This window comes from Vidua macroura, chromosome 20 (genome assembly GCF_024509145.1).
Source record: "Vidua macroura isolate BioBank_ID:100142 chromosome 20, ASM2450914v1, whole genome shotgun sequence".
NCBI lineage: Eukaryota > Metazoa > Chordata > Aves > Passeriformes > Viduidae > Vidua > Vidua macroura.
In genome coordinates this window covers 8,773,107-8,790,285 of record NC_071590.1, presented here as the reverse complement: position 1 = coordinate 8,790,285, position 17,179 = coordinate 8,773,107, and the positions used below count along the sequence as shown (strand labels likewise).

The 17,179-nt window shown below is 51.3% G+C and overlaps 2 protein-coding genes across 3 annotated transcripts in view; one reads left to right on the top strand and one right to left on the bottom strand.

The window, feature by feature from the left end:
• Positions 1–17,179, top strand: part of PTRH2 (peptidyl-tRNA hydrolase 2) — a 186,816-nt gene that overhangs the window by 63,325 nt on the left and 106,312 nt on the right. The window lies entirely within an intron of this gene.
• The window catches only part of YPEL2 (yippee like 2), a 33,372-nt gene continuing 23,325 nt past the window's right edge, over positions 7,133–17,179 (bottom strand). For both annotated transcript variants that reach the window (XM_053995837.1, XM_053995836.1), the window contains 3 exons: positions 14,830–14,873; positions 13,961–14,069; positions 7,133–12,037 (listed from right to left, as the gene is read on the bottom strand). In XM_053995837.1, the coding sequence (XP_053851812.1) occupies positions 11,948–12,037; positions 13,961–14,069; positions 14,830–14,873 (243 nt within the window). In that variant the 3' untranslated portion in view covers positions 7,133–11,947. The remainder of the gene's footprint in view (positions 12,038–13,960; positions 14,070–14,829; positions 14,874–17,179) is intronic.

The window sequence follows — 17,179 nt, the reverse complement described above, 5'->3', positions numbered from 1 at the left end:
GGGGCTGGGATTTCCAGTACCTGCTGCCTCTGTGAGGAACTAAAAATAAAAAAACATCTGCTAAAAATACTGAATTATCAGGGAAAAAATGCTAAACCTCAGAGATCTCCCTGGACTGCGAGGATTAATTTTAATTTCCCTTTAATCCGGACACGAATTGTGACGTCACCACTGGCAGGCACGGCTCAGCTCCATGGACAGAGCTGGAGCTCTGCTTCCCCAACTTTTGGGTGCACTCCAAAGGAAAATGGACACATGACAAGCAGGAGGCCACAGGGTTCAGTGCAGGGTGCCAGAAATGTGTCCTAAATCCCATGGCTGCAGCTCCCAGTGTGTTCTTCCCCAGCTCCACACTCAGATCCAGGCTTTGTTCCTGCCTACAGCCAATTTTGGGGTGCTCTGATGCTGTACCCCACTGTGGGAAAGGGCAGAAAAAAGGACCAGAGGTCCCAGATTACAGCCTGGACTTCTGAAAAATAAGATTTACCAATACTCTCCACTTTTAAGGGAAGGAAAACAGCGATTTAATGGGAGCGAGTTAATTTGTGACCTTCCAAAGAGACAACAAAATTAATTCCTGGAAGGAATTACTCATCTAAAGGAGCAATGTTATGCACCCAAAAACCTCTGTGAGCACACAGCCCCTCCCTCCAAACCCCTGGAAAACACTTCCCTGGCTTTATCCCGGCGGTGCAACACGGATAACGGAGCAGAGCTGGGCTCTTCCTGTGCTTCCCCTCTCCCCCATCCCCACAGCAGGGGCGGGCTGAGCATCCTCAAACAGAAACTTTGCTCCCAGCTTCCCCTCTGATCAGATAGATGCAAAAATATGCGTGAAAAAATTTACATACAGAGCTCGGTGCTGGGAGGAAAACTCCCTTAATTGCCAGGACAAGCCCAGGGTTTGGTGCTCCCCCCATGCAGCAGCTAAATTTGGGGGGGTGGTTGGGGATGGAGGGAGGCAGGAAGACATTTTGGGGTGCTTGGGCAGGAAGGGCTCAGCCTCAGGAATATTTTGAGCACTGAGGGCCTGTGAGCAGACAAGGGCTCATAGTTTGAGGTGTGATTTATGTGCAGCGGCACATAAACACCTGAAACAGGGTCTTTAAAAACACCCCAGACTTCACCACAATGCTGCTGCTGTGGGGCTCCATGTGGAAAAAAAAATAAGGAAAATGAAATGTAAGCAATTCCTTAAAAGCTGCTCCAAATGTGCTTTCAGTCCAGGAGTGATCAGAGAGGCAAGTCAATATTTTCCTGGAGAGGAAACGCTGCCGTGTTTACACCTGGTGCTGTTTGCTCTCAGTCCTGCTCAGCTTTTGCCCAGGGCAGGATGTGGGGAAGAATTCAGGGTTTGTGTGGAGGAAGCTCTGTGGTTTCAGGAGCTGCAAGGAATCTCTTTACTGGGCTGTGTTTCTGTGACTCTCGAACAAGGGGCTGCTGTTGGGCTGGGCAAGGTGGATAAACCCCAAATATTTAATTCAGGAGGGCCCAACCTGCAGCTCTGATCTGCAGGACTCTTCCCACGTGGTGGCTTTGCTCTGCTTTTTGGGAATGCTTGAAGGCACCTGACCCAAAATTTGCTGTTTGTGCCACCCTCCTGTGGCAGTGATGCTGGGTGTCACGTGTGACATGGGAATGGGAACGAGCCCTGCAGCAAAGGGAAAGCTGTGTCTGTGCAGGTTAATGCTCTGCTGCCTCCAGATCCCACCCAAATCCTGCACCCTTGGGGTCCCTGGCACAGCCACTGCCCACTCAGAGCATGGAGCAGAGCTCAGCCAGCCCAGGGTGGGAATCTCCACCAGAAAAAAAACTTACAAGCTCCTGAAAATGGTGGCCAAAATCGAAATATTTCCCTGGGATAGGACAGGATGAAGACACTGCCAGCTCCCTGGTGTGGGTGTCACAGAGCTGAAGGGCTCAGGAAGGTGCCCCCTGATCCCTTTGCTCCCCAGCCTGGAAAGGAGCACAGAGCTCTCCCCTTCCCAGCACCCAACAGCTGCCAAAGGTCAGGATTAAGCTCCACAGACCTTGGCAAGGATTTGTGCAAAGAAATCCCCTCCAACACCTTGGGAATGTCGGGGCTGAGCTTCACCTCCACTCACTCCTTGGAGATTGGGGTGGTTTGGCCAGGCAGAGCAGCCAGGGGACGTGGCTGGGCTCCCTGTGCCACCAGGAGCTGCTCCAAATCTCCCCCCACGAGCTCTTAATCAGCTTCCACCTGGGATTAGCTCAAACATTCCCAGCCTCTGGTTCAAAATAGCTTTTCTTGCTTGTGGGCAACTAATCCAAAAGGAGCCCTGTCCCCGTTAGCCAGCAGCTCCAGCAAAGGGTGGGGTTTTCCTAAGGCTTGAACCTTGCCTGGTTCCCAAATAGCTTTGGATTGGGAACCTAGGACATGGAATGCACATGTTCAGAGCTGGGTTGTGATGGGGTTTCATAGAAGCAGCTCCAGTAAACCCAAGCAGAGCCTGGTCTGGTCCAAGGCAGGTACAAAGAGCACAAGAGCCCAGTTTGGACTGCATTATTTGTATTTTGGGGGAAATTCGGGTTTGGCACAAGGGATTTCACTCAGGAGCTCACAGACCCTCTCCTGCTGACAGCAAATAGAGCCAAAAAACCTCCCTGTGCATCTGAGGACCTGGGGATGAACTGAGTAAAAAACCAGCCCCTTCTGTAGGATGGATCCCCAGAGCAAAGAACTGCTGAAAACCCACGGAAAAAAATCCACTCCCACAGCACCCAGAGGAGCAGGCAGGTTGGGAAGGGACGTGCAAGCAGCCACATCCCCAAGTGCAGCTGATGACGTGGCTGTGATTTAATAAAGGACATTATTAGTGCCCTGCTAATGGCTCCAGGCGCCAGCCGAGCTGGCCGGCTGCTGGCAGCTCCCAGCCCAGGAGAGCTCGTTCCCACCAGGCTTCTAAAGATTAAATTCACCTCCACAAGCCTGCAAAAGGATTTGGATCAACCCATTGCAGCTTCCTCCTGCTGCCCCCATGACCGGGCACACGGAGCCACAGCAGCTCAAATCCTGCAGTCAGACAGAAATCCCACCTCAAATTAAAGATAACACAGCCTCAACCCTTCAGCCACTTCATTTCCTCCCCGTAAAACCTGCTCCCACCTGGCTCCTTCCCACTGACCTGCCCCAACACTGAGCAGCAAAACCCAGCTGAGGTTCCAGCAGCAGCAGCACTCCAAAAAAAGCTCCCCCTCAGCAAAAATAGGTCCAGAAACCAGCAAAACCTGGGGACTGGGGGAGGCACTGGTGATGGGCACAGCTGGTGGCCTCAGTGGCCTCTCAGCCATCACTCCTGGTGCTTCCCTACCCTTTGCCTCATCAGCAGTGATCGGGGTGTTGATGAGCTGCCCTGGGGGAGATGAGTGCCCCTTGTCTGTCAGAAATTGATACTGACTGCTGAGGTGTTCATTTTTTGTGTCCTCAGAGCAGGAGTTTTGGCTGAGCCCCAGTTTTGTGTCATGAAGGCTCTGCTGCTTCCCCCTGGTTCAGGCAGCATCTGCACCACAGTTCATCTCCAGGCAGGAAGCTCCAAAAAAGAAAAATCCCTGTGAGGCAGAGATGGAGCAAATCCCCCATTTCCACAGGGTGAGACATCTGCCAGCAAAGGCACTTGGCAAAGATGGGGAACCTGCGTCAGAGGCTGAACCCTCCCGTGCTCCAGCTCCTCCAGCACCAGGGCTTGGCTGGGAGAGGCCCTCTGTTTCTGGCTGAAACCTCCATAAAAATAGCACAATTATGGGAAAATCCTCGTCCAAATGGAAAAGAAAACACCAGCCTGGCTTTCACGAGGAAGCAGAGCTCTATAAAAGCACTCCTATAGCATTTGCTGTTTCTGTCAGGCGTCCAAAGCCTTGCTCAGAGCCCTTCACCCAGGGGCACAGCTCCACAGGGCGAGGTCAGGCCCCTGGAAAAGGATTTTATGATTTTTTTTTCCCCCCAGCATTTCATTTCACCTCATCAGAAGTTTCCATACATTGGGAACAAATGTCTGCAGGAGCCTTCCCTGTGGAGCAGCGCGGGGCAGCCCCCGCCGGGAGCAGCTGCTTGATCCCGAGCCATAAATAAAGGCCAGGCTGGAAAATCTCCATGGGTTTGGGGCTTTTTTTTTTTTTTTTTTCACAGAAGTCGAGCTGGTGATGTCTGTCACCCCCTGTCCCTGCTGTTCTTCCAGCAGCCTCTCCCTGAGTCCCCCCGTGCCTGCCCTCACAGGGCTGATCCCCTCTACAGACTTGGGGTGCCCTGACAGATGGAGGGATTTAATCCTGGAGAGGTTTGATTAAAGGTGCCCATCCCTGGGCAAAGTCTGTGCTCACAACTCCCCCAGATTCCCCAAAACAGAGCAGGACTCTGTGGTTTTTGGGGTCACATGGAGAGGGGTGGCAGCGGGGCTCTGTTATTTCCCCCAGGGGTCACCACGTTCCAGGTGACATTTCCTTCGTGCCTGGCCCGCGTCTGTGGGACATTTCTCGGTCAGCAACAGAGAACGGCCTGGGCTCTATTTATACCCCACCCTGGAGCCGGGTAAAAATAAAAATAACCCCGGCGTGTTTGGCAGCCTGAAGGCGCTACTGTAAATCCTCCCTGTCTTCGAGAAATCCCGCTCGGAGGGAGCCGCGGTCCCGCTGGGAAAGGAGGTGCTGGGGGAAGCCCAGGGGCTCCCGTGAGGCTGGACCCCGAGTGCAGGAGGAAAGGGATGGAGTGAACCTATGGGGCAGCAGCCGGCAGCATCCCTGCGTCCCAAAAAGCCGCCTGGGAAGCAGAGCAGGAGTGTCAGATTGCTCTTGAACCGGGATTAAAGGCCACTGGCGCTGCTGTATTTTTAGCTTCGTGATCATCCTTTGAAAAAAAAAAAAATAAAAAAGAAATCCGTCATTGTGGCCGGTGGGATGGGAGAGGAGTCGGGAGCTGCCCCAAGCTCGGCCCCGCCGCTCTTTATAGCCCGTCCTCTGGCCAGGGGAAGGTCACGGTGACCCCCGCAGCGCTGTCACCTCGCGGGGACCGGGGACCCATCCACCCATCCACCCACCCACCCACCCATCCACCCAACCCATCCACCCATCCCTCCCTCCCTCCCTCCCTCTGGCAGAGCCGCTGCCGGAGCCCGGGGCTGCTGCCGCCTGAGTCAGCTTTATGTGCCGGGCTATGAATAGCTCCGCTCGGCTCGGCCCGGCTCTAACTGCAGGTTGATAAAGAGCCGGGACGGGGCTGTCCCGCATCCCGGACCGCAGCTGGTCCCTCCCCGCCCCGGCTGGGAACAGCCCCGGGATGCGGGAGCCGCCGGGTCCCGCTCCCCCCCGCCAGCCCCGGGGGTCGTTCCACGCGGTCCTGGCACTTTTCCACCTCCATCCCAACGGCCGGATGGGGATTTGGAGGCTCTTCCCAAGGCCACTGCTCAGGGACAGCCTGGAGTTGTCCCTCTTGCTGTCACTCGGGTGCTCGCGGTGGGAAATGCTGAGCAGGACGCTTTTTCCCGCGGGGATTTTCCCTGCAGGAATCGCGGCTGGGCTGGTGAGGAGCCAGGCACAGAGCTGGGATGGTGAACAAGAAACATTCCCACATCTGCTGCTCCCCTCCCCATCCCAAGGGACTCGCAGCACACAGGGTTAAAACCTTCGGGCTTTTCCAATGGGGCTGTAGGAACGAGCCCAGCGCCGGGAGCTGCCCACACAGACCCTGCACAGGGGCCTGGGGGGCATTTTTTGGCGATGTCACTGTCCCCAAGGTGGGGGCAGAGTGTCTTAGGGACACACCCAGTGTCCCAGGCTGGTGTGGGGCCAAGAAGAGCAGATTAAGGTTTTGGTGGAACCAAGAGCTCTGACCCCACTGCAGGGACTGTCCTGCTGCCCAGGCCATGGGATCGGCTCCCATCTCATCTTCCTTGGCCCTTTCCCACCTGCCAGGAATTCCCTGGCTCCTCTCGGGTGTCCTGAGCTCACTCCCAGTTCAGGGCTCTGAGTTCAGCCCCCGTGCTGTCCCCAAACAGGGTTAAGTGGCTTTTTCGGCCCCGTGGGGAATTAAGGGTGCTCAGCAGGACAGGGCACGGGGACAGGGCACGGGGACAGGGCACAGGGACAGGGACAGGGACAGGGCACGGGGACAGGGACAGGGACAGGGACAGGGCACAGGGACAGGGCACAGGGACAGGGACAGGGCACAGGGACAGGGACAGGGATGGGGACAGGGCACGGGGACAGGGACAGGACACAGGGACAGGGACAGGGATGGGGACAGGGCACGGGGACAGGGACAGGACACAGGGACAGGGACAGGGATGGGGACAGGGCACAGGGACAGGGCACAGGGACAGGGACAGGACACAGGGACAGGGCACGGGGACAGGGACAGGACACAGGGACAGGGCACGGGGACAGGGACGGGGACAGGACACAGGGCACAGGGACAGGACACAGGGTCAGGACACAGGGACAGGGCACGGGGACAGGGCACTGGGACAGGGACAGGGCACAGGGACAGGACACAGGGACAGGGCACAGGGACAGGACACAGGGACAGGGCATGGGGACAGGGATGGGGACAGGGATGGGGACAGGACACAGGGACAGGGACAGGACACAGGGATGGGGCACGGGGACAGGGACAGGGACAGGACACAGGGACAGGACACAGGGACAGGACACAGGGACAGGACACAGGGACAGGGGACAGGGATGGGGACAGGGATGGGGACAGGGCACGGGGACAGGGACAGAGCACAGGGACAGGGCACAGGGACAGGGACAGGACACAGGGACAGGGACAGGGACAGGACACAGGGACGGGGCACAGGGACAGGACACAGGGACAGGGCACAGGGACAGGGCACAGGGCACGGGGACAGGGCACGGGGACAGGGCACGGGGACAGGACACAGGCACAGGGCACGGGGACAGGGGACAGGGACAGGGGACAGGTCCCTGCCACCTCCAGCAGTGGATGAACAGGGATTGCATCTGCCCATCCCAAAAAACCCAAATCCAGCACTGCCTTCCACCTGGCTGTGGTGGTGTTTGAGGTGGAGGCAGCAGGAATTGCTGTTTCCCATCCCTTGGGAGCAGCTCTGGATTTCAGGGATTTGCACAGAATGAAGCAGAAACCTGGACCAGCAGCTTTAGTACTTGAAAATTTTATTTTCTCAAATGAGCACCAACACATATTGTAAATATGACAAACAATACGCCTCCCTCTAATACTGAAGAACTATATACAATGTACAAATACATGAAAAGGTGAAAACCAATTATTTGAAAACAAACAATTGCATTTATGACTGAAGCAAATGACCTGAAAGAATATGCAAAAAAAAAAAAAAAAAAAATCAAAGAAATAAAAATATACACAATTTGTAAACACAAGAGCATCCATAGACAGGCTGGTATTGGAAATATTGTCCTTAGTTTTGTCAGTGGGGAAAGCATTCCCATTTCCTTAGGAAGAACAAAACAAAGGATACACACAGGTGTAACGATGAGAACAGCTTATTTGTGGTTGTACCTTACACAATGCCATTCTGCTTGCATTTAAATATGTTGATTTTTTATTTTTTTTCTGAATTCAAGATGATTTTGTTTCCCCTCTTCTGTTTGCTCTTTTTCACCAGGATTTCTGCAGAAAATCTCTGTCTAACCTGATTGTTTCTGAGCACTGAGGCCTCTCCCGTGGTGGGAAGAGCTCCTTCCCACTGAGCTGAGCTTGGTGTTTGGTGTCCCCTCTTCATCCCAAAACTGCTTCACGTGGAAGCTCCTCCCAAAGCAGGGAAGTGCAGTGAAATGCATGATTCACACACTCTCACAGAGCAGTCAGGAAAATGCATACAGAGAAAATTCTCACTTGATCACCACGAGAACAACGGGGTTTGTTTCGCAGGGTTGGTTTTGTTCCTGTGTGGTTTGAAGTCGTGTGCACCAAACCCAGAGAATTAAAGAGCCTGCAAGAGTTCTTGAACAGCTCCTTGCTCAGCAAAACACAGTCCAGTGGTTTGTGCTGTTGGTCCACTTTGGGATAAACAAGAGACCAAATGAAATAAAAACGAAGGAGGGTGAGAAGGGGGGAGATTAAAGACAGAAAGGAGAACAAAATAAATGAACTTTACTGCCAAGAGAGGTAAACTTTTACTCTAATTTGTTATGTAGCAGCCTGGTTAAAAAAAAATTACACAAAACAACAACAAAACAACCTCCCCTCAAAAATAAAACCAGGATCCAAAGATTTGTGGTTTAGGTTAAAATCAACATTGGGTTCAAAGCTCCGTCCTCCATCCCTGCTGCCCCCAGCAACAGCGAATCCAAGGCTGCAGCTCCTGTCCAATCCCAATTCCTGCAGCTCCAGATCTGCTTCACTCCAGCCAATACTGGTGCAAGGGAAAATTCCAGGCCTGGATTCTACAAACCAGGGAAAGTGGGAGCCCCACTGGGCTCCGGGGGATTCCTGCTGGGAGCAGAGGGGATCTGGGCTCCAGGGAGAGCCAGAGGGGAACTGGAGCCCTCCCAGCCCAAATATCCCCCCTGGGGGCTGCTGCCCCCAGCCCAGCCACCAAATCTGCCAGCTGGGAGTCCCCTCTCCTGCCACATCCACAGGAAACACGGATCCACTTCAGAGGACAACGTAAATTATGGTTTTTTTGTTTCCCTTTAAACATATTTTCCAACAAATACAGAAGGAAACAGGATCATCATGAACAACAACAACAAAAATAAAAAGTGCTCTCAGGGAGGGGCTCTGAGAAAACAGCACCAAATATATTATTTCTTTAAAAAAAATTAAATATTATTTACAAAAGTATATTTCACAAGATAACGTCTGGGGGTTATTTTTTCTGCTTTGTATATATTATCATCTGAATATTTCTTACAGGGGTCAGGATTTCACACCAGACAATCCACCAGAGCAAAAACAATTTAAAACTTACTCAAGTCTGAGCTTTGGGGTGGGGGGGGGGGGGTGTGTGTAAACTCAAGGGTGCTCACAGCTGCCCAGACACGAGGCTGGACACCAAAAAAAGGAGGAAAACTCGCTGCTGTCCGTGTTCTCCTGAGGATGCTGCCCATGGAAAGCAGCACCACGTGCTCAGGAAGCAGCTTCCACATCTCCATTTCTCCTGGGAGAAGGCCCCACCTGGCTCAGCTCAGCAGGGAAGTTCTTTGGTTATCTCTGAGTGTGTCACTCTGTGCCACCAGCACAGATCCCAAATTCCTGCCAGCCCCCAGGGGAATCTGCAGCCAAATAAAGCTCTCCCTGCTTGCTGGACACACACAGGAGCTGCACATTTCCCCTCTCCCACCTGTGCAGGACATCACAGCCACTCCCCAGGGAGTTCTCTGGGTGCTGGGGACAGGCACAGCCACACTGGGCTCCACCAGGGCTCAGGGCCAGGCTCTCAGCAAGAGACTGACAGGACAAAACCAATTAAAAGCAGATTAAGACCTTGCCCTATTCAAGCTTGGACTGGTTGCCATTAGAAGCCCAACACCTGTGACCAGTAAAAACCAGCCAGGTCTGATGGGGCATTGTCCTTTTTTGTCCCAAATGAATGGATCAAGCCATTTCCACCTGGCAGCTCTCTGGAGCTGGTATTTTTCAGAGCAGTTCTCTGCACAGCCCTGCCTTTTATTTTGCTTTTTGATCAGTAGTCACTCCAAATACCAGCATCAAACCATGAGCCCTGTGTGCTCTTCTCAACCTCACAGGAACTGGGATGATCCCTTACCCCTCCCAGCTCCTTTAAAGGCTCTGTGGAGACTAAAGAGCTCTTTGAAGAACAGGAATTATTTCCCACTAGTCAAAACCCAATAAATTGCCATGGATCCTCAATGAAAGGCCGGGGAAATGGCACCAGGTCAGTGCCAGAGTCCACAAGACAGCAGGTGCTGTGGGATTTTTGATTTTTACTGGATTTGTCACTGAGGGAATGTGGCTGACAGAAGCAGAGACAATCCAAAACAAAAGCTGAAGCAATTGTTACACAGCCAGAGCAGAAGGGTGAGGGCAGAAGCCACCTCTGGACAGGTTGGTCACAAACTCCATCCCCTGCAGGAGCCCGGCCAACTCCACCTCATTTCTCCAAGGTTGTCAAGAACAGAGCTTTGAGAGAGAAAAAAAAACAACCTTTGCTTCATCAGGTTTGGCTTTCAGCACGAGGATCCAACCCTGAATTCCACCCTGATCCTCAAGGACAGTCTCTGTTCCCATTCCCTGCCAACTGAACATCAAATGACTCTTCCACAGCCCCCTGGAATCTCTCGGGGTGGGGGCCAGTGACAACAGATTACAGCTCCAAAGCTTCTGTTTCATAAGGAGTCCCCACCCCCTGCACAACACTCTTTCCTTCTGGATTAAGGAAGATTTCCCCCCATGGATTAACCTACTTGAAAGAATTCTGCCAACAAAAAGGAAAACTCACTCGGGGAGAGAGAAAAAACAACTCAGCTCAATAGTCCTGGCTTATGCACCAGATACTGGCTGGACTGCTGCAGAGCAAACTTCTCATTTTATGTTGGCCTAACCCAGCTCCCCTGTCACACACGACTCCCCTTCCCCACCACCCCCCTCGGGAAGGTGCTCAGGAATCACCAGGGAAAAATTCAAATGGGAAGGACTCGTTGTCTGTCCCTTGCAGTTCTGACACCCACATCCACCCCTCAAGGCATAGATCATTCCAGGGGTGGTGGGAAGATGTTTGATTTCTTTTTTTTCTTTCCCATTCTCCCCGTGCCTGCAACGGGCTTCTGGGAGTGGGAAAAGGGAAAAGGGATTTGGGGAGGATACCTCAGGGCTTGAAATATCCACCTGTGCAACACAACTGCCAGGAACTCGGCTCCCTCCTCGCCCCATTTCTGTGCCAGGCTCCCTCAGTGGAGCCTGGGATTCAAGGAAAAGGTTCTGTAACAACATTTTCCTCCTTGCACTTGTGAAAGATTGGTAAAACACCACCAAGGGTGCTCAGGGGAGGCCAGGAAATCCAGGGGTACCCTCTGTCACTGTTTGTCCCCATCCTCCTCTATGGAATTTCCCCCTCCTTGCCTCGCACGTGCCTTTTTTCACCCTGCCACATCTTCTAGGCTGCAGCTCCAGCCTCCTTGTGCCTGAAGTGGTTTTCTCTCCTCTCTGCAGGGCTCACGAGTCAGGATTTGGTTTCTCCAGCCGTGAGGACTCTCCCCACGTTCAGCCTCCCTGCCCTGAACCAGCGAGACAAAGGAGAGGCAGGGAATCCCTCCAGCCTCCAGGTCCTGCCCCCTCCAACAACGAGCTCATAAATAGCAAACAAAACACAGATTGTGGGGGGAACTGGTTCTGCCTCGGGCTCAGCCAGCTCGGATTCGGGATTTGGAGAGAAAACGCAGCCGTGAGGTAATTCCTGTCCTTTTAGACAAGGAGATATTCCTCTGTCCTTCTCAGACAAGCAGGTATTTCTCTATCCATTCAGACAAGCAGGTATTTCTCTGTCCATTTAGACAAGGAGATGGTTTCAAGCCTTGCTTTAACCCAGGACTGAAAGGAGAAGCACAGCATCACCCTCTGATGGTTCCCCTGCGGGCCCCGCTCCCCCACCCCTCTCCCACCTTCTCCTGCCCAAACCTCGGGGTCTTCCTCCCACACCTGGGAGGTGCCAGGAGAGCCCAGGTCAGGCTGGATCCAGCCCTGGGCACATGGAATGGCTGTCGGGCACTCGGTGCATTCTCTGAGCCAACGCCAGAACAGAGAGAGAAGCAGCCAGGGTCAACTCACAAACAGATACAAAGCAAAGAGACAGAGAGACAGAAATTTAGAGGCCAGTCACCAATAAAGATGGAGAAGGGTGTGAAGATGCTCCCGGATTGCAGAGCCTCTAAATGCATGGAACCAAGCGTTCAGTCACTCTCTCACTCTTGGATATAATGTTCGGTTGGATGGCATCGCTTGCACGCTGCTAGGGCTGGGCCCTGCCCCTCAATCCCAGCCATTATCCTTGATCATGTGAGCTAGTTCAATGATGTATTTGCCTTCTTTATACTTCTGGCTGCTTTCAAAAGCGTGTTCCTAAAATGAAACGAGGAGCAAGAGTGAGATCGAGGCGGTGTTGGGGTGGGAATCGCGTTGTGGAGCAGATCTGGGAATGCTGGCCCAAGTCTGAGCCCTGCCCACAGAGACAAAGTCAACTGCAGCTCTTCCTGCTGGCTCTCAGGGAAATTGTGAGGGAAAAAATCTTAAATCCTGCTTCTGGAATCTTAAATTCTGCTTCTGGAATCCCAAATCCTGCTGCTGGAATCTTAAATCCCACTTCAGGAATCTTAAATTCTGCTTCAGGAATCCCAAATCCTGCTGCTGGAATCTTAAATCCCACTTCAGGAATCTTAAATTCTGCTTCTGGAATCCCAAATCCTGCTGCTGGAATCTTAAATCCCACTTCAGGAATCTTAAATTCTGCTTCTGGAATCTTAAATCCCACTTCAGGAATCTTAAATTCTGCTTCAGGAATCTTAAATTCTGCTTCTGGAATCCTAAATCCCACTTCAGGAATCTTAAATGCTGCTTCTGGAATCCTAAATCCTGCTTCTGAAATCTTAAATCCAGCTTTTGGAAGCTTAAATCCCACTTCTGGAATATTAAATCCTGCTTCTATAATACTAAATCCTGCTTCTAGATACTTAAATCCTGCTTCTGGAATCCTAAATCCCATTTCTGGAATCCCAAATCCTATTTCAGGAATCCCAGACCCTGCTTCAGGAATCTTAAATCCTGCTTCTAGAATGCTAAAACCTCAAGTCTAGAAGGCTAATTCCTCCTCACAGAAACTTAAATCTTGAGTCTAGGACCCAAAATCCTGCTTCTGGAATCTGAAATCCTGCTGCCAAAATTGCAATCCCTGCTTCTAGATTCTTAAAACATGCTTCTAGAATCCTAAATATGGCTTCCAGAACCTTAAAACCTGCTTCAGGAATCTTAAATTCTGCTTCTAGAATACTAAATCTTGAGTCTAGAACATTAATTCCTGTTCACATAACCCTAAATCATTAGTCTAGAATACTAAACCCTTCTTCTGGAATCATAAATCCTGCTTCTGGAATCTTAAATCCTGCTTCTAGCTGCCTTCACATGCTGGGAAAAAGGAATTATCAGCATGGAATGTGCAGATTTCTGTAGGCCAATGGCAACTTCTCCTAGGGCCAGGATTTAGGGATCATTGGTGGTAAAATGCAGCTCTCTCCAAGGTGGTTTGGGAATTTATTGAAGTTTGTTGGAAATGAAGTGGTTCTCTCACTGGGAATGGGATGGATTTAATGTGGAAATGGAGTCCCAGGAGAAGATCCCACTCTAAACAGATCTGTGCCTGCAGCTGTGGAAGCACAGAGGAGACCTCTGGGATCCCAAATATCCCAGAGCTTCTGCATGGATTCCTACCCCAGCCACTTCTGATGCTTTCCTTTTTACAACCTTTCACCTGACTTAGTGAGGAGTGTTTCTGTCCAGAGGCCACGGATACAACCTAGGATTTGTTCAGACACTGGTGAAAATGTTTGGACAAAATGGTGTGGGCCTCCAGAAGCAGAAATGAGGATGTAACATTAGATTTTACTGGAAGGTAATTGAATTTTTGAAGAACAAACAGATAAACTTGTGTTAAACAGCATTTCCAGTGGGAAGGACACAGGATTAATGGAGCATTCTATTACTCTGATAACATCTACCAGAATAATAGAAAAAAGACAGTGTGAACCACAGGACTGAAACTATCCTCATTTATGTTAAATGCCAATGAGGGGCACCCACCAAAACCAGGTGTAAATTTTTAGTAAAAAAACCTACATTAAAGCTGATTTTCTGAATGCAACACGCACAAGGCAGGAGGAAAACAGATGGTTACAGATGAAAACCTGCATTTTGTGCTCCCAAAATGATCTTTCCACCCCCTCAGCTGAAGCAAAGCCGCCCAGGGGCAAAGCCAGGCACACAAATACTCACATATTTCCAGCCCAGCGTGGTTTTGCAGTTTTCACAGTAAATATCTGCCACGGCGTGCAGTCCTGTTAATAACACCCGCTCCTCTGCAGGGCCACAGCCCACGTTAACTCTGGGACAAAGCACAGATGCTCCCCATTAGTGCCCTTCCACATCAAGATGCTCCAATAAAGCTGACAATGATCCCACTGCAGTGTTTGAAAACATGAGCAGGAGGTTCTGACTTTCCCAGCTGTTGCCCAGAACAAAGCTCTCTCGCAGTTCCAGAGCAGAATGAAAAGGTAAAATGGGATTTTTATTTGACTAAAAAAAAACTCAATGAAAGCTTTGAGCAGGAGATTAATAACACTCTAGTCACTTGTGCTAATTAGGCATTTGAGAAAGATTTTCATTCTCAAATGGATAAAAATGGTACTTTTACTTTCCCAAATGGAAAATTGAAAAATGTGACTGAAATCAGCAGCTCTGCTGAAAGACAGAGCAGCAGTGACCTCCCCAAAACTATTTCCAGTCGCTGGGAAAATTACACTTAGTTTTTATGAAGTGCATATTTAGATATCATCTATCCCCACATTCACAAAACTCTGGCTCTTTGGTCCCACTACATCCTGGGAGAGGAGAATGACTCAGCCATTTGCTCTGATTTCTCAACCTGATGACGAAAAAAATCACCTTTTCCTTGCTGCTTATCTGAAACCCCTACACGACCCAAATATGAATCAGGGGCTATTTCTGCCTCTTTCTCCACCATTTTCAGGAAGCTCCCAACTCCCAGGCAGAGGTTTTCTGAAGGAAATTGGGGTCTTTTTTTCCTTTTTCTGGAGGGTTTTGTTAAGTCCCCCCAGGCGAGGCGGCGCGCGCAGGGTACTCACACGGAGTTGAAGAGGTATGCTCGTCCTTGGCTGCCCTGGAAGGACTGCAAGGCAAGAAAACAAAGCTCAGTTGGCTGCTTGAGAGGAAAGAGGCAACTGTTCTCCAGCTCCAACACCTGCCCTTTTCACAGGACACACCTGGAATTCCCAGTGTTTTCATACAGGCCCAACGAGAGCTGAGTTTTCTCTCTCGTGTCCCAGAAAAATCTCTTTTCACCCCTTTTGGTGTTTATGAACTTCACACCACTCCTCAGCCTCATCTGAAGGCTGCCAGAAATTGGTTTGAATTTCTCCTCAAACTGCACTTGCACGTGAATTCTCCTTGGGAATTGCACAGCTGAACCGAGCTGAGGGATTGGAGTGTGGGCACACAAACACAGCTCCAGGCATTCCACAAAAGGCCTCAGCCTTGAGCTGTGTGCAAACCTCACATTCCCACTGGGAGATCCTCAGGACTGGGGCTAAACCCAGCAGGAGATGGAGATGAACACGGACACGAGAAGCACAGAGCAGCCAAAGCAGCCCAGACAATCCAGGCACATCCTCTCTGGCCACATTTCCTCTGGAGCTGAGAACTCCACCAGGGAAAGGCAGAGTTCTGGGCAGTGCCAGCCTGGCAGGACACTGCAGGCATTCCCAGCACTTCCCAGTGTGCCACAGCTGTGCCATCACCCCGTGACAGTGCCTGGCTGACAGGCACCAAGTGCCACCTGCATTTTTAATGTGCTCAGACAGGCACACACTGAATTAAACATTTGGTGCTTGTGAGCAAGAGCTGGGTTGTCTGTAGACAGGTGACCTTGTGGGACACCTCAGGGAATGTCTGCACTGAGGGGCAGGGCCTGGGGAAGTCAAAAAGCAGCTTTTCTGGACCATTTACTGCTTTACTTTGCACCTCACCAGGAACCTTGGAATGTTTAGTGGCTTTCTTAAAACCTCAGCTGATGATTTCAGACCAAAAACCCTTAAAAGGGGAGACAGAATTTTGAGGGGAAAAGAGAAACATCCATGTTTTACCTCCAGGCCCTCTAACAATGGTCATTTATTTGGTTAAGAGCAACCCCACATTGCATAAAACAATCTCTGGGGGGTCCCTGCCCTCCTTGGCTTGTCCCCTTCCATCACCTGCCCAACTCCTGCCCCGACAGCTTCCTTGGGAAAGATCTCCAATTGCAAAAGGATCCTTTCCATGGAGCAGAGGCACCTCAGAGGGCAAAAATGCCACGGGGCACCCGGGCAGGGAGCCACAGCCAGCAGTGCCAGCTGCCTGTGGGGTCTGCATGGCAGCAAGGGCTCTGCCAGCTATAAAATCCCTGCCTGGCACACAATTCCCTGAGTCCTGGAGGGATAACTGATCTCCAGAGGAATCTGAAGGCCAATATTAGCTGCCACCCAGGGCACAGAAGAGCCACCGTGGATCCAGAGAGGATGCCTGAGGCACTGGGATATCTCTTGGACTCAGACAAAAGCAGTGCCCTGAGGAATGCCTCTTTTCTTGGGCAGGAATTAAATAGGACACATGGCTCAAGCATGTTTGTGTAACTGCATTTATTAGAGAAGCTTCTTTTAATCCCTCTGCAGCACTCAAGCTCTGTGCTCCTGCTGCTGCTGAACACCCCTGCACCATCCCAGTGCCCTGGGGGCACAGTGGGACCCCAGAGGATGGCTCCCTGCTCAGAAAGGAGGGTCCAAGCCAGACCTGAGCAGGAGGGCACTGCCAGTCCCTGCTGCAGGACTGGGGTGCCATGGGAAGGGTTCAGGGATGAAGCACAAAGTCCCACAGCAACGTGTGTGCCACCAGAGCAAAACGCAAGCAGATGAAGCTTTCTCACCATCCACTCTTTCCCAGTAAATACTTCTCCAAAAACACCAAAGTGACTGGGTTTGCCCATAACAGCAACTGTGGGAGCAGAGTTTTTATTGGTACAGAAATAGGATTTTCTGTTCCTGCTGTACAAAGGTCTGTCTTTAATAAACAACAAACCCAGTCCCATCAGCTGTGCAGAGGCTCACTGGACATTGTTCCACTCCCAGGGACAGCAGCATCCTTCCAGAGGTGCCTGCCCTTCCTCCCAGCTCAATCCAGTGCTTCAGGGTGTCTAAGGGTGGTCACTGGAAAAAAAAAAAAATCACATTTATCCCCCCAAGCAGGGGGATAAACACTGCTCAACAACAAACCACTGCTCAGCTTTCAGTGCTGTCTCAATAGTCACTCTCCAGCCAGCAAAGAATTTGGCAAAACATACAAGAAGAAGGGAGAGAAGTGTGGTAACCACAAATTCCCCAGTGCATTTGCCCTCTGCAAGACTAAGCTGGCTGCATCTTTATAAAGGTGGCACAGGCAGCTTTT